Source organism: Indicator indicator, chromosome 19 (genome assembly GCF_027791375.1).
Source record: "Indicator indicator isolate 239-I01 chromosome 19, UM_Iind_1.1, whole genome shotgun sequence".
Taxonomy (NCBI): domain Eukaryota; kingdom Metazoa; phylum Chordata; class Aves; order Piciformes; family Indicatoridae; genus Indicator; species Indicator indicator.
The window spans coordinates 21,090,379-21,106,437 of record NC_072028.1 but is presented as its reverse complement, the minus strand read 5'-3'; the positions used below and the strand labels follow the sequence as shown (position 1 = coordinate 21,106,437).

Genomic DNA, 16,059 nt, shown 5'->3' with positions numbered 1-16,059 from the left:
GAACAACCCCAACCTCACTGCAGCTTCCCCTCAGGGAAGTGTAGAGAGCAATGAGGTCTCCCCTCAGCCTCCTCTTCTCCACACTAAACACTCCCAGCTCGCTCAGCTGCTCCTCTCCAGACCCTTCCACAGCTTTGTTGCCCTTCTCTGGACCTGCTCCAGCCCCTCAATGTCCTTGTAGTGAGGGCCCCAAAACTGAACCCAGGATTTGAAGGTGCAGCCTCACCAGTGCCCTGTACAGGGGGACAGTCCCAGTCCTGCTCCTGCTGGCAGGCTGCTGGGGCATGCCCGAGTTGCTTGCAGCAGGCAAAGCTTCCCCCCCCTCCATGTAGGTGGACCTGGCAGGGAGCGCTCTGGCTACGCGATCCCTGGGCAGCCTTTGCGGCCCCACCAGGGCATTTCCAGAGCGCCCAGCGCTGCCCGGAGCAGTCAGGACCGGGGGAGCTGGGCCAGGCCTGTGTGCCACACGCTGTCCCCAGGGGCTCGGAGGCTGCAGGCTGCCGCTGCTTCCACGGAGGGTTGTTTACGTGGCCCGATGCCCGCGGCCGCCGTTTGTGCAATCAACCACCGTGAACGCCGCCGCCGCAGCAGCAGCTCCCCGTGGCGCTGCGGCTTCTGCCGGCTCCGGAGCTGGCTGCAGGGCTCCTCGTGCCCTCCATGGGCCTCCCCGCTGCCCTTCCCCGGTACAACCAAGGAGCTGCAGCACTGCCTCTCGCCGCGAAGGTGTCCCCCCCATGCCCCTGCCTCCAGCAGCAGAGCGCTGGGGATGGGCTGGGATAGGGTTGCCGAAGGGGGGGTAGGCAGCGATTCCCGGCCGGGATCGGGCCGGGGGCGGACTACAACCCCCGGCGTGCAGCGGGCAGGGCGGTGCCGGCCGTCGCGCCGCCGCCGAGCTGGGGCCGGGGCTGGAGCAGGCTCCCACCGCCCGGTGAGTAGGGCCGGGGCTGGAGCAGGCTCCCACCGCCCGGGGCCGGGGCTGGAGCTGGAGCAGGCTCCCACCGCCCGGTAAATGGGGCTGGGGCAGGTTCCCACTGCCCGGTCAGTGGAGCTGGGGCCGGGGCTGGGGCTGGGGCAGGCTCCCACCGCCCGGTGAGTGGGACCGGAGCTAGGGCTGCAGCAGGCTTCCACTGCCCGGTGAATGGGGCTGGGGCTGCAGCAGGCTCCCACTGCCCGGTGAGTGGGGCTGGGGCTGGGGCAGGCTCCCACCGGCCGCTGAGTGGGACCGGGGCACGGCGCTACCGGGCTGGGGGAGCCCCAGGGACCCGCCGGGGCCGTGTGGCATCCCCGAAACCATCCCGGTGTTACTGTCCCCGATTCCCTGCCTATCCTCTCCTGGACTGGGGGCGGCCGTGGGGCGCCGGCAGGGCCCCGGGGGCTGGGGAGTCATCCGCTCAGGGTCTGTGGTTGTCACCAGCATGGGTAAAAGCGCACCGAGCAGCATCCTGCTCTGGCCGGGGGAGAGGCATCGGCTCCCCGGGGTTGGGGCTTGACCCAAAGCAGGTTCCCCCACGGCCCCCGGCCTAGGCACCTGGGACCCTGCTACGCTCCCACCCTGGAGGGAGAGGCTGCTGCTATTCCCTGCGGGCTGTCCTCATCCCCCAGACACCCACGAAGAGGCTTCACAGCACAAGTAGGGCATCCAAACAGCCTGGAAGCAAAGAGGGGAGAGGGCTGGTCATGGCTCTGAGATGTCATCTAGGGAAAAATAGGGAGATTTTTCCCTTGGGAAGGGATTGCTCGTGCGTCCTTGGAGCCCTGCCAGGCTGCGAGAGCTGGTCTGCAGCTCAGAGGGATGAGATCTGGGCTGGCCAGCCCCCAAGGGCTGAGGTGCTGGAAACACCTGGGCTGCAGGTCCAACAGCTTTTGAGTCACTTGATGCTGGTGGCCACCCTGGGGAGCCCTGGAAAGGGAACAGTCACCTGCTGGTGACACTGCATTTGTGCTGTGCACGTGGGAAACTAGACCTTTGCCCAGACCTCCTGAAGAGCTGGCAGGAACCAGGGCTGGAAATGGGGAACCAAGCTGTGGCAGGAACCAGGTGCTGGCAAAGGTGTGAGACTGGGTCCAGTGCTGGCAGAGCTGTGCCCTGGGTCTGGTGCTGGCAGAGCTGTGACCTGGGTCTGGTGCTGGCATAGCTGTGCCCTGGGTCTGGTGCTGGCAGAGCTGTGCTGCTGGGTCCAGTGATGGCAGAGCTGTGCTGCTGGGTCCGGTGCTGGCAGAGCTGTGCTGCTGGGTCCAGTGATGGCAGAGCTGTGCTGCTGGGTCTGGGGCTGGCGGAGCTGTGAGACTGGTCCAGTGGTGGCAGAGCTGTGCCACTGGGGCTGGTGCTGGCAGAGCTGTGCCACTGGGCCTGGTGTCGGCAGAGCTGTGTGACCGGGGCTGGTGCTGGCAGAGTCCCACTCTGAAGCTGCAGCTTCCCAGCTCCCTGGCTGGAGCTCAGTGTCCCCCATCCAACAGCTGCAGTGTCCTCATCCTGGATGTGAGGGACAAGAGGTGAGTTCTGCCATACCTCTGCTGCTATGAGGACATCTGTGTGCAGTCTCCAGCTGAGACCCAGGAAACTCAACCTGAGCCAGCAGTGGTCCCTGGCAGCCCAGCAGGCAGCTGTGTGCTGAGCTGCATCCAGAGCAGGGAGAGCAGCAGCACAGGGAGGGGATTCTGCCCTCTGCTCTGCTCTGCTCAGAGCCCACCTGCAGCACTGCCTCCAGCTCTGGGGCCCCCAGCACAAGAAGGACCTGGAGCTGCTGGAGAGACTCCAGAGGAGGCCACCAAGATGATCAGAGGGCTGGAGAACCTCCCCTATGGGGCCAGGCTGGGAGAGTTGGGGCTGTGCAGCCTGGAGAAAAGAAGGCTCCAGGGAGACTTTAGAGCAGCCTTTCAGCACCTGAAGGGGCTTCAGGAGAGCTGGGAAGGGTCTTTGGCCAAGGACTGGGAGTGCCAGGATGAGGGACAATGGCTTGGAGCTGGGAGAGGGGAGAGTGAGAGTGGAGAGGAGGAAGAAATTGTTGGCAGTGAGGGTGGGGAGACACTGGCACAGGTTGCTCAGGGAGGCTGTGGCTGCCCCCTGCCTGGAGGTGTTCCAGGCCAGGCTGGATGAGGCCCTGAGCACCCTGGGCTGGTGGGAGGTGTCCCTGCCCATGGCAGGGGGAGCTGGATCTTGGTGATACTTGAGGTCCCTTCCAACCCAACCCATTCCATGAGTCTCTGTGCCCCTGTGTGATGCCAGAGCTGCCCCTTGTTAATGTGCTTCCTGCGTCCTTCATCCCCTCCCAGGAGCAGTGAAGTGCCTGACCGCTGTGTCGCCTTCCTTGCTGCTCTCCCCACCTGATGGAGCCAGCCCTGGCAGCAGACCCTCCTCGAGGCAGCTGCCTGAGCCTGCTGGAGGAGCCTTAGTGGGAGGTGGCTGCTGGAGTGTGCCACTTGCGGAGGGAAGAATGGCTCAGGGCCCCGGGAGCATCAACAGCGACTGCAAGGACTGGGAGTGGAGCGCTGACGCCGGGGAAAGGGCCAGGCTCCTGCAGAGCCCCAGCGTGGAGACCCTGCCCAAGGGTGGAGAGAGCCCAGGAAACGACCTGGGGGCCACATCTGCTTTGGGAGCTGTCTTCATTGTGGTCAATGCTGCCCTGGGGGCTGGGCTGCTCAACTTCCCTGCTGCCTTCACCATGGCTGGAGGGGTGGCTGCGGGCATCGGGCTGCAGATGGTGAGAGCTTGGGGAGGGGACAGTGCTGCCCTCTCCCACCCTGGGGGGGATCTGGGATGCTTGTGTGGCACTCCAGAGGGGATTGAGAGCTTGGGGAGGGGACAGAGCTGCCCTCTCCCACCCTGGGGGGAATCTGAGATGCATGTGTGGCACTCCAGAGAGGGCATGGAGATGTCCTGGGAAGAAGCCCTGTTGGGTGAAATGCAGCAGAGATGATGCTCCCTGTGTTCAGGGGTGGCTGCCTAGGGTGCACACCTTAGCATTCTGTTGCCTCAGTGTATGCCTCCTTGTCTCTTCCCCTCCCCAGGGCCATCCTGGGGTGGATTAGAAGGGCTGTGGGCAGTAGGTTGAGAGAGGTTCTCCTCTCCCTCTCTACTCTGCCCTGCTGAGGCCACATCTGGAATATTGTGTCCAGTTCTGGGCCCCTCAGGTCAGGAAGGACCTCAGGGAGCTGCTTAAGAGAGTCCAGCACAGAGAGAGTCCAGCACAGTTCAGCTACAAAAATGCTGAAGGGAGAGGAAGATCTTCTTTGTGAGGAGGGACTGATGGAGCTGAGAGCTCTGTAGCTTGGAGAGGAGGAGCCTGGGGGTGACCTCATTGCTGGTGATAAAGATGTGCAGGGGGAGTGCCCAGAGGCTGGAGCCAGGCTCTGCTGGGTGATGCCCAATGCCAGCACAAGGGGCAGTGGTGGAAGCTGAGGCAGAGGAAGTTCCATGGGAACAAGAGGAAGAATTATTTCCCTGTGAGGGTGACAGAGGCCTGGCACAGGCTGCCCAGGGAGGGTTCTGGAATCTCCCTCTGTGGAGATACTCAAACCCTGCCTGGCTGTGCTCCTGTGTGCCCTGCTCTGGGTGCTCCTGCTCTGGCAGGGGTGGTTGGACTGGATGAGCTTTGGAGGTCCCTTCCAGCCCCTAACACTCTGTGATCCTGTGATTCAGTGCATGCTGATCTTCATCATTGGAGGCTTGGTCATCCTGGCATACTGCTCCCAGGCCAGCAACGAGAGGACCTACCAGGAGGTGGTGTGGGCTGTGTGTGGGAAGGTGCCTGGCGTGCTCTGCGAGGTGGCCATCGCCGTCTACACCTTCGGCACCTGCATTGCCTTCCTCATCATCATTGGGGACCAGCAGGACAAGAGTGAGTGTGCCCCACAGAGGGGGGAACAAAACCAGCCAGATGCTGTTCCTGCAGCTGGAAGGGGACTGCCTGATCACCCTATTTTGTCCCCACAGTCATTGCTGCTCTGGTGAGGGAGCCTGAGGGAGCTGGGGTCAGGCACTGGTACATGGACCGCAAGTTCACCATCAGCATCACTGCCTTCCTCCTCATCCTGCCCCTCTCCATCCCCAGGGAGATTGGCTTCCAGAAATATGCCAGGTGGGTGAGGAGGTGGCTCTGGGGCTGGCAGCTGGGCTGGGCCAGCTAGCACCCACTTCAGCATGGGCCCAGGGGAAACACCATGGTTCTGGTGTCATAGAGTTGCAGAGCTGCAGGGTTGGAAGGGAGCTCAAGGCTCAGCCAGTTCCAATCCCCCTGCCATGGGCAGGGACACCTCACACCAGAGCCACATCCAGCCTGGCCTTCAAAACCTCCAAGGATGAGGCTTCTACCACATCTGCCTGCTTGACCCTGAGGGCTTAGACATCTCAGGGATCTACTGGAGAGAGTCCACGGGAGGGCTGCCAGGATGATGAAGGGAGAGGCTGAGAGCCCTGGGGCTGTTCAGTCTGGAGAAGACTGAGAGGGGATTTAATATATGTTTATAAGTATCTGAAGGCTGGGGGTCAAGAGGGAAGGGTCAGCCTCTGCTCAGTTGTGCCCTGGCATAGCACAAGAGGCAATGGATGGAAACTGCAGCACAGGAGGTTCCACCTCAGCAGGAGGAGGAACTTCTGCACTGGGAGGGGGACAGAGCCCTGGAGCAGGCTGCCCAGAGAGGTTGTGGAGTCTCCTTCTCTGGAGACTTTCCAGCCCTGGCTGGATGTGTTCCTGTGCCACCTGTGCTAGATTCTGTGGTCCTGCTCTGGCAGGGGGCTTGGACTGGAAGATCTCCAGAGGTCTCTTCCAACCCCTGACATCCTGTGGTCTGTGATCCTCTGATCTCTTCCTCTGCCTTCCCACACCTCAGTTTCCCTATCTGGGAAGCAGAGGAGCTGCTGAGCAATGTGTGGCCAGAGTGCTCAGTGTCCCTCCCTTCTGCTCACTGGAGAGGAAACAAAAGAGCTGCTTCCAACCTTTGCCTTCAGAGTTGGCCACCCAGCAGAAAGGAGAGCCAGTAATGGTACTCACCTTGGGCAGCCCACAGGCCAGCCCCTGCTCCACCAAGCTTCTTGTTGTAACTTGGCTGCTGGAGCTGGTGCAGGGTGACCAACAAGTGTCACTTCTTTAACACTTGGCTTTCTCCTGCCCAAACCCCAGCCCATCCCCATGCTGACAGGTCTGCACAGTGGGATTGTGTTGGCATCTGTGGTGCCTGGCATATTCCCTTGGGAAGGGAGGGCAGGAGTGATCCCAGTTTGCTGAAGGGCAAGAGAGCTGCTGAGGGATCTAGAGAACAAGTTCTGTGAGGAGCTGCTGAGGGGACTCAGGGTTGCTCAGTCTGGAGGAAGGGAGGCTGAGAGGAGACCTTCTGGCTCTCTACAACTCAGTTTTGGGCTCCTCACTCCCAGAAGGACACTGAGGGGCTGGAGCAGGTCCAGAGAAGGGCAACCAAGCTGGGGAAGGGTCTGGAGAAGAGGGCTGGGGAGGAGCAGCTGAGGGAGCTGGGGGGGTTTGGTGTGGAGAAGAGGAGGCTGAGGGAGACCTCATTGCTCTCTACAGCTCCCTGAAATGAGGCTGCAGCCAGGTGGGGGTTGGCCTCTTCTCCTAAGGAACAAGCAATAGGACAAGAGGAAACAGACTCAAATTTCAGCAGAGCAGGTTTAGGTTGGCCATGAGGAACAATTTCTTCCCCCAAAGGGTTGTGAAGGCCTGGCCCAGGCTGCCCAAGGCAGTGGTGGGGTCTCCATCCCTGGAGGGGTTTAGGAGCTGCAGAGGTGTGGTGCTGAGGGCTGTGGTTTGGTGGTGCCCTGGCAGTGCTGGCTTAAGGGTTGGGTTTGATGATCCTAAAGGTGTCTTCCAACCAACACAATTCTATCATGTGGAGGAGTGGGGTGGCCTGGGCTGTGCAGGCAGGAAGATGGGGCTGAAGAGGCTGAGAGGAGATCCTCCATGGAGCAAGGAGGCAGCATGCTGATGGTCTCCTGTCCCCTCTTGCAGCTCCCTCAGTGTGATTGGCACTTGGTATGTCACAGCAGTCATCATCATCAAGTACATCTGGCCTGACAAGGAGCTGGTGCCTGTGGAGATCCCCACCAGGTGAGTGCAAGCTCTGTGATGCTGGTGGTGGCCATCACAGCACTACAGAGCCAGGCAGGGCTGCAGGAATGAGGCTTGCAAAGGCTGGGGACAATTTCTTCCCACCTTCCATCCCTGAGCCCAGGAACACTGCACATTGGTGCTAGATGCTCCCAAGTGGCCACACCTCTGTGTGTTTCAGTGGGGCAGGTGGTGAAGGAGGGGAAAAAGACCTCCTGGAGGTGCCCTCAGCACCATCAGAGGTTTTCAGGACACTGCACATTGGTGCTAGATGTTCCCAAGTGGCCACATCTCTGTGTGTTTCAGTGGAGCAGGTGGTGAAGGAGAGGAAAAAGACCTCCTGGAGGTCTCCTCAGCACCATCACAAGTTTTCAGGAGAGCTGACTGACCTTTAACTCTGCTAGAAGCAGGCCCAAAGTTGTCTGTGCAGTGGTTCTGCTCACCCAACAGCCAGGGCTGTGCCTGAGGATGCTGTTGGTTGTTTCCTTGGCCAGCAGAGCCCCTGGGACTTGTCTCCTCCCTGATGGTGGGAGGACATTTATGGACTGGGTGCAGGAAGAAGGAATTTGAGGGCAGAGCCACGTTTTTGGGCAGTGTCCAAGTAGAAGCAGGAAGCCCTGCTCTGACTGATGGCTGTTTCTCTCCTACCAGCCCCTCCAGCTGGACAGCCATCTTCAATGCCATGCCCACCATCTGCTTTGGCTTCCAGGTAAGGACATGAGCCAGGGAACTGCCATGGCCTAGGGCTGCACCCCTGGATGTTCAACCAAAACCCTCTCCATGTGCTCACCTCATGGCTTTGAGAGTTTGCTGAAGCCAGTCTAACCTGGATGGGGATGAGTTGATCTTACACCAGCTGGGAAACAGAATCACAGAATGGCTTAGGATGGAAGGAACCTCAGAGATCTTCTGCCACAGACAGGGACACCTCTCAACTAGACTTGGTTGTTCAGGGCCTCATCCATCCTAGCCTTGACCATCTTCAGAGAGGAGGCATCCACAGCCTCCCTGAGCAACCTGTGCCAGAGTCTCACCACCCTTGTACTGAAGAACTTCTTCCTCAGCTCCACTCTAACCCTGCTCTGCCTCAGCTTCAAACCATTCCCCCTTGGCCTGTCTCTGGACACCCTCAGCAAAAGTTCCTCTGCAGCCTTCCTGCAGGATCCCTTCAGGTCCTGGCAGGCAGCTCTGAGGTCCCCTTAGAGTCTTCTCTTCTCCAGGCTGAAGAACCCCAGCTCCCTCAGCCTGGCCTCACAGCAGAGGGCTCAAGATGTATCAAGCAGGCTGTCTGGGTTTCATTTTTTCAGTCTGATCTCACTGTTGTTCTAAGTACAGCCCAAAGTGTTGGAGGCTTGTTGAAGCTAAAACTGTGACTTCTCACTAACCTTACTGCATAAACTCTAAGGTCCCCCTGGAGTCTTCTCCTCTCCAGGCTGCACACCCCCAGCTCCCTCAGCCTGAACTCACAGCAGCTCCAACAGTCCAAAGCAGGCTGTCCTCCCCTGCCCTTCTCCAGCAACACCCCTGGGGGGGAGTGGATCACGAAATCACAACACACCCTGGGAGGGCTGGGGATCACAAGTGGGATGCTGCATGACTCCACCTCAGCCCATCATGTGTCCCTGCTGTGTCTCTGTGCCCCTGGCAGTGCCACGTGAGCAGCGTGCCCGTCTTCAACAGCATGAAGCAGCCAGAGGTGAAGACCTGGGGGGCAGTGGTGACAGCAGCCATGGTGATCGCTCTCTTCGTCTACACAGGCACTGGTGAGCAAGAGGACACCCCTGTGATGGTCCTCAGTGCACAGCTTAAGGAGCAGGGGTGCTGGGGGAGGAGAAGCTCAGCAGGAGCCAGCAGTCAGCACTTGCAGCCCAGAGAGCCAAGCAGAGCCTGGGCTGCAGCAGCAGAAGTGTGGCCAGCAGGGCCAGGGAGGGGATTCTGCCCCTCTGCTCCACTCTGCTCAGACCACACCTGGAGCTCTGGGTCCAGTGCTGGAGCCTCTGTTCCAGGAAGGCTCTGGAGGGGCTGGAAGGTGTCCAGAGAAGGGCCAGGAGGAGGAGCAGAGGGCTGGAGCTGCTCTGCTCTGAGGACAGCCTGAGAGAGTTGGGGTTGTGCAGGCTGGAGAGGAGAAGGCTCCCAGGAGACCTTCTGGTGGCCTTGCAGGATCTGAAGAGGGCTCCAAGAAAGCTGGGGAGGGACTTTGGAGGGTGTCAGGGAGTGATAGGACTGGGGGGGGGAGGTGGAAAAAACCTAGAAGTGGAGAGATTGAGATTGGATGTGAGGAAGAAATTCTTCCCATGAGGGTGGTGAGAGCCTGGCAGAGGTTGCCCAGGGAGGTGGTGGAAGCCTCCTGCCTGGAGGTTTTTGCAGCCAGGCTGGAGGTGGCTGTGAGCAACCTGCTGTGGTGTGAGGTGTCCCTGCCCATGGCAGGGGGTTGGGAGCTGGCTGAGCCTTGAGCTCCCTTCCAGCCCTGACAGTTCTATGATTCTGTGAGTGCAGTGATGCTCTGGGCAGCAGAGCTCAAGATCCACCTAACCCTCCCTGTGTGGCATCCATCCATGTCTGGTCCCTCAGACCAAACATGTGCTGGAGTGTTTTGATTGGGATGAGATTAATGAGGTGGGAGTTATAAAAGTAGAGTTACATTTATAAATATATAGAGTTATCTTTATAAATACATAGAGTTATCTTTATAAATATATAATGATAGAATTATCTTTATATTAAGATAGTTATCTTCAGAAAGTTATATTTATAAATATATAGTTATCTTTATAGAAATAATCTTTATCAATATACAAAGATAAATAGTTATCTTCATTAAAATAGTTATATTTATAAATATATAGAGGTATCTTTATAAATACATACTTATCTAAAAATACACAGTTATCTTTATAAAAGTAGAGTTATCTTTATAATTCTATCTTTATATAGATAGAATTATCTTTATATAAAAATAGTTATCTTCATAAAAATAGTTATAGTTCTAAATATATAGTTATCTTTATAAAATAATCTTCATCAATATATAAAGATAAATAGAGTTATCTTCATGAAAATAGTTATATTTATAAATATAGAGAGCTAACTTTATAAAAATAGTTATCTTTACATAAAGATAGTTATCTTCATAAAATAGTTATATTTATAAATATATAAATATAAAAATATAAAAGTATATAAATATAGGGAGTTATCTTTATAAAAACAGAGATTTCTTTATAAATACATAAATATAGAGATTTACCCTTATGAAAATAGTTATCTTTATAAATATATCAATATAAAGATAACTATTTTTATAAAGATAACCCTCTGCCTTTATATAAATATATAAAGGTAGTTATCTTTATAAAAACAGAGTTGTCTTTATTAATATATAAAGATAGATAGAAGGCTGAGAGGGGATCTGATCAATGTCTATCAATAGCTGAGGGGTGTCAGGAGGAGGGGGCCAGGCTCTTTTGGGTGGTTCCCAGTGATAAGCCAAGGAACAATGAGTTCAAACTAGAACATAAAAGGTTTCAGCTCAACATGAGGAGAAACTTCTTTACAGTGAGGGTGACAGAGCCCTGGAGCAGGCTGCCCAGGGGGGTTGTGGAGTCTCCTTCTCTGGAGACTTTCCAAACCCAGCTGGCTGCATTCCTGTGCAGACTACCCTGGGTGATGCTGCTCTGGCAGGGGGGTTGGACCTGATGATCTCTTGAGGTCCCTTCCCACCTCTGAAGTACTGTGAGACTGTGATATATAAAGATAAATAGAGTTATCTTTATAGAAATATAAATACATAGAGTTATATTTATAAACACATAAAGTTATCTTTACAAAAATAGAGTTATCATTGTAATATATAAAGATAGAGTTATCTTTATATAAAGATAGTTATCTTCATAGAATAGTTACATTTATAACTACATAAATATAGTTATCTTTATGAATACATAGTTCTCTTTATAAAAATAGTTATCTTTATAAATATATAAATATAGAGAGCTATCCTTATAACAATAGTTATCAATATAAATATAACTATTTTTATAAAGATAACTCCCTATCTTTATAGAAATATATAAAGACAGTTATCTTTATAAAAATAGTTGTCTGTAAAAATACATAAATATAGAGTTATTTTTATAAAAATAGTTATATTTATAAATATATAAAGATAAATAGAGTAATCTTTATAAAAAGAGAGTTGTCTTTATAAAGATATAAACATATAGAGTTATCTTTATAAATATACAGTTATCTTTATAACAAGAGAGTTATCTTTATAAAGAGATTTATCTTTACAAATACATAAATATATGTCAGCAGAGTTACCTTTATAAAAAGAGAGTTATCTTTATAAAAATATATAGAGTTAACTTTATAAGAATAGTTATCTTTATAAATATAGAGTTATCTTTATAAATATACAAATATATAAACAGAGTTATCTTTGTAAAAAGAGAGCTATCTTTACAAATATATAAATATTTATAGAGTTACCTTCATAAAGAGACTTACCTTTATAAATATATAACTATATATAAACAAAGTTGTCTTTATAAATATATAAATATATATAAACAGTTATCTTCATAAGAAGAGAGTTATCTTTAAAAATATATATAAACAGAGTTACCTTTATAAATATATAAATGTATATAAACAGAGTTATCTTTATAAATATATAGAGAGTTATCTTTATAAATATATATAAACAGTTATCTTTATAAATGCATATAAACAGAGTTATCTTCATAAAAAGAGAATTATATTTATAAATATATATATAACATATATAATATATATAATATATATTATATATATTATATATTTTATTATTATATATTATTATATATTATATATATGATATATAATATATATTATATATATAAATCTTTCTAAATATATAAATGTATATAAACAGTTATCTTCATAAAAAGAGAGTTATCTTTATAAATACATATAAACAGAGTTATCTTTCTAAATATATAAATGTATATAAACAGTTATCTTCATAAAAAGAGAGTTATCTTTATAAATACATATAAACAGAGTTATCTTTCTAAATATATAAATGTATATAAACAGTTATCTTCATAAAAAGAGAGTTATCTTTATAAATACATATAAACAGAGTTATCTTTCTAAATATATAAATGTATATAAACAGTTATCTTCATAAAAAGAGAGTTATCTTTATAAATACATATAAACAGAGTTATCTTTCTAAATATATAAATGTATATAAACAGTTATCTTCATAAAAAGAGAATTATCTTTATAAATACATATAAACAGAGTTATCTTTCTAAATATATAAATGTATATAAACAGTTATCTTCATAAAAAGAGAGTTATGTTTATAAATACATATAAACAGAGTTATCTTTCTAAATATATAAATGTATATAAACAGTTATCTTCATAAAAAGAGAGTTATGTTTATAAATACATATAAACAGAGTTATCTTTCTAAATATATAAATGTATATAAACAGTTATCTTCATAAAAAGAGTTATCTTTATAAATATATATAAAGAGAGTTATCTTTATAGATACATATAAACAGAGTTACTTTATAAATATATAAATGTATATAAACAGAGTTATCTTTATAAATATATAAATGTATATAAACAAGAGTTATCTCTATAAAAATACAGTTACCTTTATTTCCCCCCCAAAACCTGCCCCAAAGTTATCCACAACACTGGGGTTAAAATTTTATTTACAGGTTCTGTTGGGTCATGAATTCTGCAAGGATGCTCACGGGCAACTTTACTACAATTTAGGGCAACTTTAGTACAATTCAGGGAAATCACAAATTGGAAAAGGCTAAGCCACAAAAATAGCTTTGCCCCCACTTACAAAAATCAGAGGCAAGCCAGGACCCTAGGGAAAAGCTGTGGAGTCAGATTTTACTCACGAGAACAGAGCAGGAATTTGGATAGTCCTTAGGTCTCCTGGGTGGCAGGCTCCAGTACTGTAAGTTTAAAATCCAAATGTGTGCATCACAGGGTACAAATCCAAAGGAAAAGGGACCCACCAAAATTCAAGTGTCCTTAGACAAGGCAGCCACGAGGCAAAACTCATGGAGCAGCACTGTCTGAGCAGTGCAAGGGAAGCTGCGCTGCCAGCCGGTGCCAGCCAACAGCTGCAGGTTTACACCAGGCAGGGTTGCTCCAGCACCAGGGTAGGCAGGTCCTTTCTCTTGTCCCTTTGTGTACAGGGGGGCAAGGGGAAGGCAGGGGGGAGAAGCTGGGGAGGGACTTTTTAGGGTGTTAGGGAGTGATAGGACTGGGGGAATGGAAAAAAATAGAAATGGGTAGATTCTTATTGGATGTTAGGAAGAAGTATCTAAAGGGGGCTACAAGAAAGCTGGAGAGGGACTTTGAAGGGTGTTAGGGACTGGGGGGAATGGAAAAAAAAAATAGAAATGGGTAAATTCAGATTGGACGTTAGAAATTCTTCCCCAGGAGGGTGGTGAGAGACTGGCACAGGTTGCCCAGGGAGGTGGTGGAAGCCTCCTGCCTGGAGGTTTTTGCAGCCAGGCTGGAGGTGGCTGTGAGCAACCTGCTGTGGTGTGAGGTGTCCCTGCCCATGGCAGGGGGGTTGGGACTGGCTGAGCCTTGAGCTCCCTTCCAACCCTGACAATTCTATGCTTCTAAATCCCTGTCAGTGTTGCAAATCCTGTGTATTTTGTTCATGGTCATTGCATTCCACTGTAGATTGTAGTTTTGCTTGTAAATGTAGCTTCCATTTGCTTCAGCTGAGCTGCTTTTGCAAATTTAATGTTGGGGGGCAGTGGGGGGAATTTTCAACCCACCACATTTATCTTTCCTCCTCCTCCCCCCAAGTCCCCAGTGGGGAGGCAATTTTGGGCCTTTGTCTCCCCCCATTCAAACTTCAGCTGATGGAGGTGGGGGAGGATGGGGTTTGGAGCACCCCTCAAGAGGAAGCCTGTCCCCATCCCCCTCTAACTGCTCCCTTCCCAGCAGGTGTCTGTGGCTTCCTGACCTTTGGGGCCAGCGTGGAGCAGGATGTCTTGATGTCCTACCCCTCCAACGACATCCCCATTGCCCTGGCCCGGGCCTTCATCATCCTCTGCGTGCTGACCTCCTACCCCATCCTGCACTTCTGCGGCCGGTGAGCACTGGGAGGAGGTGGGAGCCGGGGTGGGCAGGGAGGGGATGGCACCAGGAAGCCCTCCTGGCCTGGCTCTGTGCCTGCAGGGCTGTGTTGGAGGGGCTGTGGCTCCGTTACACCGGGGTGACAGTGGAGGAGGACGTGGTTCGGGAGCGCAGGAGGCGCCTGCTGCAGACCATCACCTGGTTCCTCCTCACCCTCCTCCTGGCGCTCTTCATCCCAGACATCGGCAAAGTCATCTCTGTCATCGGGGGCTTGGCTGCCTGCTTCATCTTTGTCTTCCCAGGTAGGGCATTCTGGGGTGCCTGGGTGCTGGCAGAGGTCTTTTGGCTCTGTGTCTTGAAGAAGAAATGCCATCCAGAGAGACCTGGACAGGCTGCAGAGCTGGGCACAAGCCAGCCTCATGAGGTTCAACAAGACCAAGGGCTAGGTCCTGCAGATGGGTCGAGGCAATCCCCAAGCATCAATCCAGGGTGGGCAGGGACTGGCTGGAGAGCAGCCCTGAGGAGAGGGACTTGGGGGTGCTGGGGGAGGAGAAGCTCAACAGGAGCCAGCAGTCAGCACTTGCAGCCCAGAGAGCCAAGCAGAGCCTGGGCTGCAGCAAGAGAAGTGTGGCCAGCAGGGCAGGGAGGGGATTCTGCCCCTCTGCTCCACTCTGCTCAGACCCTAACCCTAACCTGGAGCTCTGGGTCCAGTTCTGGAGCCTCTGTTCCAGGAAGGCTCTGGAGGGGCTGGAAGGTGTCCAGAGAAGGGCCAGGAGGAGGAGCAGAGGGCTGGAGCTGCTCTGCTCTGAGAGAGTTGGGGTTGTGCAGTCTGGAGAGGAGAAGACTCCCAGGAGACCTTCTTGTTGGCCTTGCAGGATCTGAAGGGGGCTCCAAGAAAGCTGGGGAGGGACTTTTTAGGGTCTCAGGTAGTGACAGGACTAGGGGGAATGGAACAAAGCTGGAAGTGGGGAGATTCAGACTGGATGTAAGGAAGAAGCTCTTCCCCATGAGAGTGGTGAGAGCCTGGAATGGGTTGCCCAGGGAGGTGGTTGGGGCCCCATCCCTGGAGGTGTTTAAGGCCAGGCTGGATGAGGCTCTGGCCAGCCTGATCCAGTGTGAGGTGTCCCTGCCCATGGCAGGGGGGTTGGAACTGGCTGAGCCTTGAGCTCCCTTCCAACCCTGACTGATTCTCTGATTCTGTTCTAAGAAGGGAGGGAGCAGGCTGGCAGTGGCAGAGGTCTCTGCAGAAGGACAAACGTCTTCGTCTTGGTCCTAATTTGCTTCTCCTGCCTTTCAGGGCTCTGCCTGATTCAAGCCAAGCTCTCTGAGATCCAAGAAACCAGGGCAATCAGGTAAGCAAAACCTGCTTCCTCCCTCCCTGCTTGCCCTAGGGGTGTCCTGGGGTGCAGGTCCCCTCTAACCACAGCCTGTCCTCCTGCCTCTGCAGCTGGTGGGCCTACGTCAGCTACGGGGTGTTCATGGTCACCCTCGGAGCCTTCATCTTTGGACAGACCACTGCCAATGCCATCTTTGTGGACCTCACAGCTTGACTCCTTTTCCAGGCTGGACTGATGGTGATGCCAGAGGGGGATGCAGGTTTGCCCCAGGACCAAAAGGAAGCGTGGAGAAGCCCACATGGGTGTGTTGGGAAGAGCCAAGAGGAGTCAGCTGGGTTGGAAGAGCTCTATGGTGTCTTGATGCACCAGGCAGGCTTCTTCCCTCAGCCCTGACTCCCTGCTGCAGCCAGAGCATCACTACAAGGAGACCTCTAAGGCAGGTCAAGGTCTTTCTGTCCCCCAGGGTAGACATCACTACCTGAAAAATCGTTAAGGGGTCATGGTTGAGGTTTGTGAAGGCTGCTGTCACCCGTGTGCTGGTG

At 51.8% G+C, this 16,059-nt stretch overlaps 1 protein-coding gene across 1 annotated transcript; it reads left to right on the top strand.

Moving 5' to 3' along the window:
- The first annotated feature begins 3,434 nt into the window (after window positions 1–3,434).
- SLC38A7 (solute carrier family 38 member 7) lies at window positions 3,435–15,730 on the top strand. Its single transcript, XM_054389736.1, has 10 exons — window positions 3,435–3,701; window positions 4,640–4,838; window positions 4,934–5,078; window positions 6,960–7,058; window positions 7,710–7,767; window positions 8,707–8,821; window positions 14,049–14,196; window positions 14,283–14,482; window positions 15,478–15,532; window positions 15,628–15,730. Exons 1-10 carry the CDS (start codon window positions 3,435–3,437, stop codon window positions 15,728–15,730), a joined length of 1,389 nt encoding a protein of 462 aa, XP_054245711.1.
- Window positions 15,731–16,059: the final 329 nt, after the last annotated feature.

What these genes read in the sequence shown, in the direction of transcription:
- SLC38A7 (XM_054389736.1), top strand. Translation starts at nt 3,435, where the DNA reads ATGGCTCAGGGCCCCGGGAGCATCAACAGCGACTGCAAGGACTGGGAG. An exon ending in TGGGGACCAGCAGGACAAGA is followed by an intron (nt 4,839 to 4,933) that starts GTGAGTGTGCCC and finishes TTGTCCCCACAG; the next exon opens with TCATTGCTGCTCTGGTGAGG. An exon ending in ATCCTGCACTTCTGCGGCCG is followed by an intron (nt 14,197 to 14,282) that starts GTGAGCACTGGG and finishes CTGTGCCTGCAG; the next exon opens with GGCTGTGTTGGAGGGGCTGT.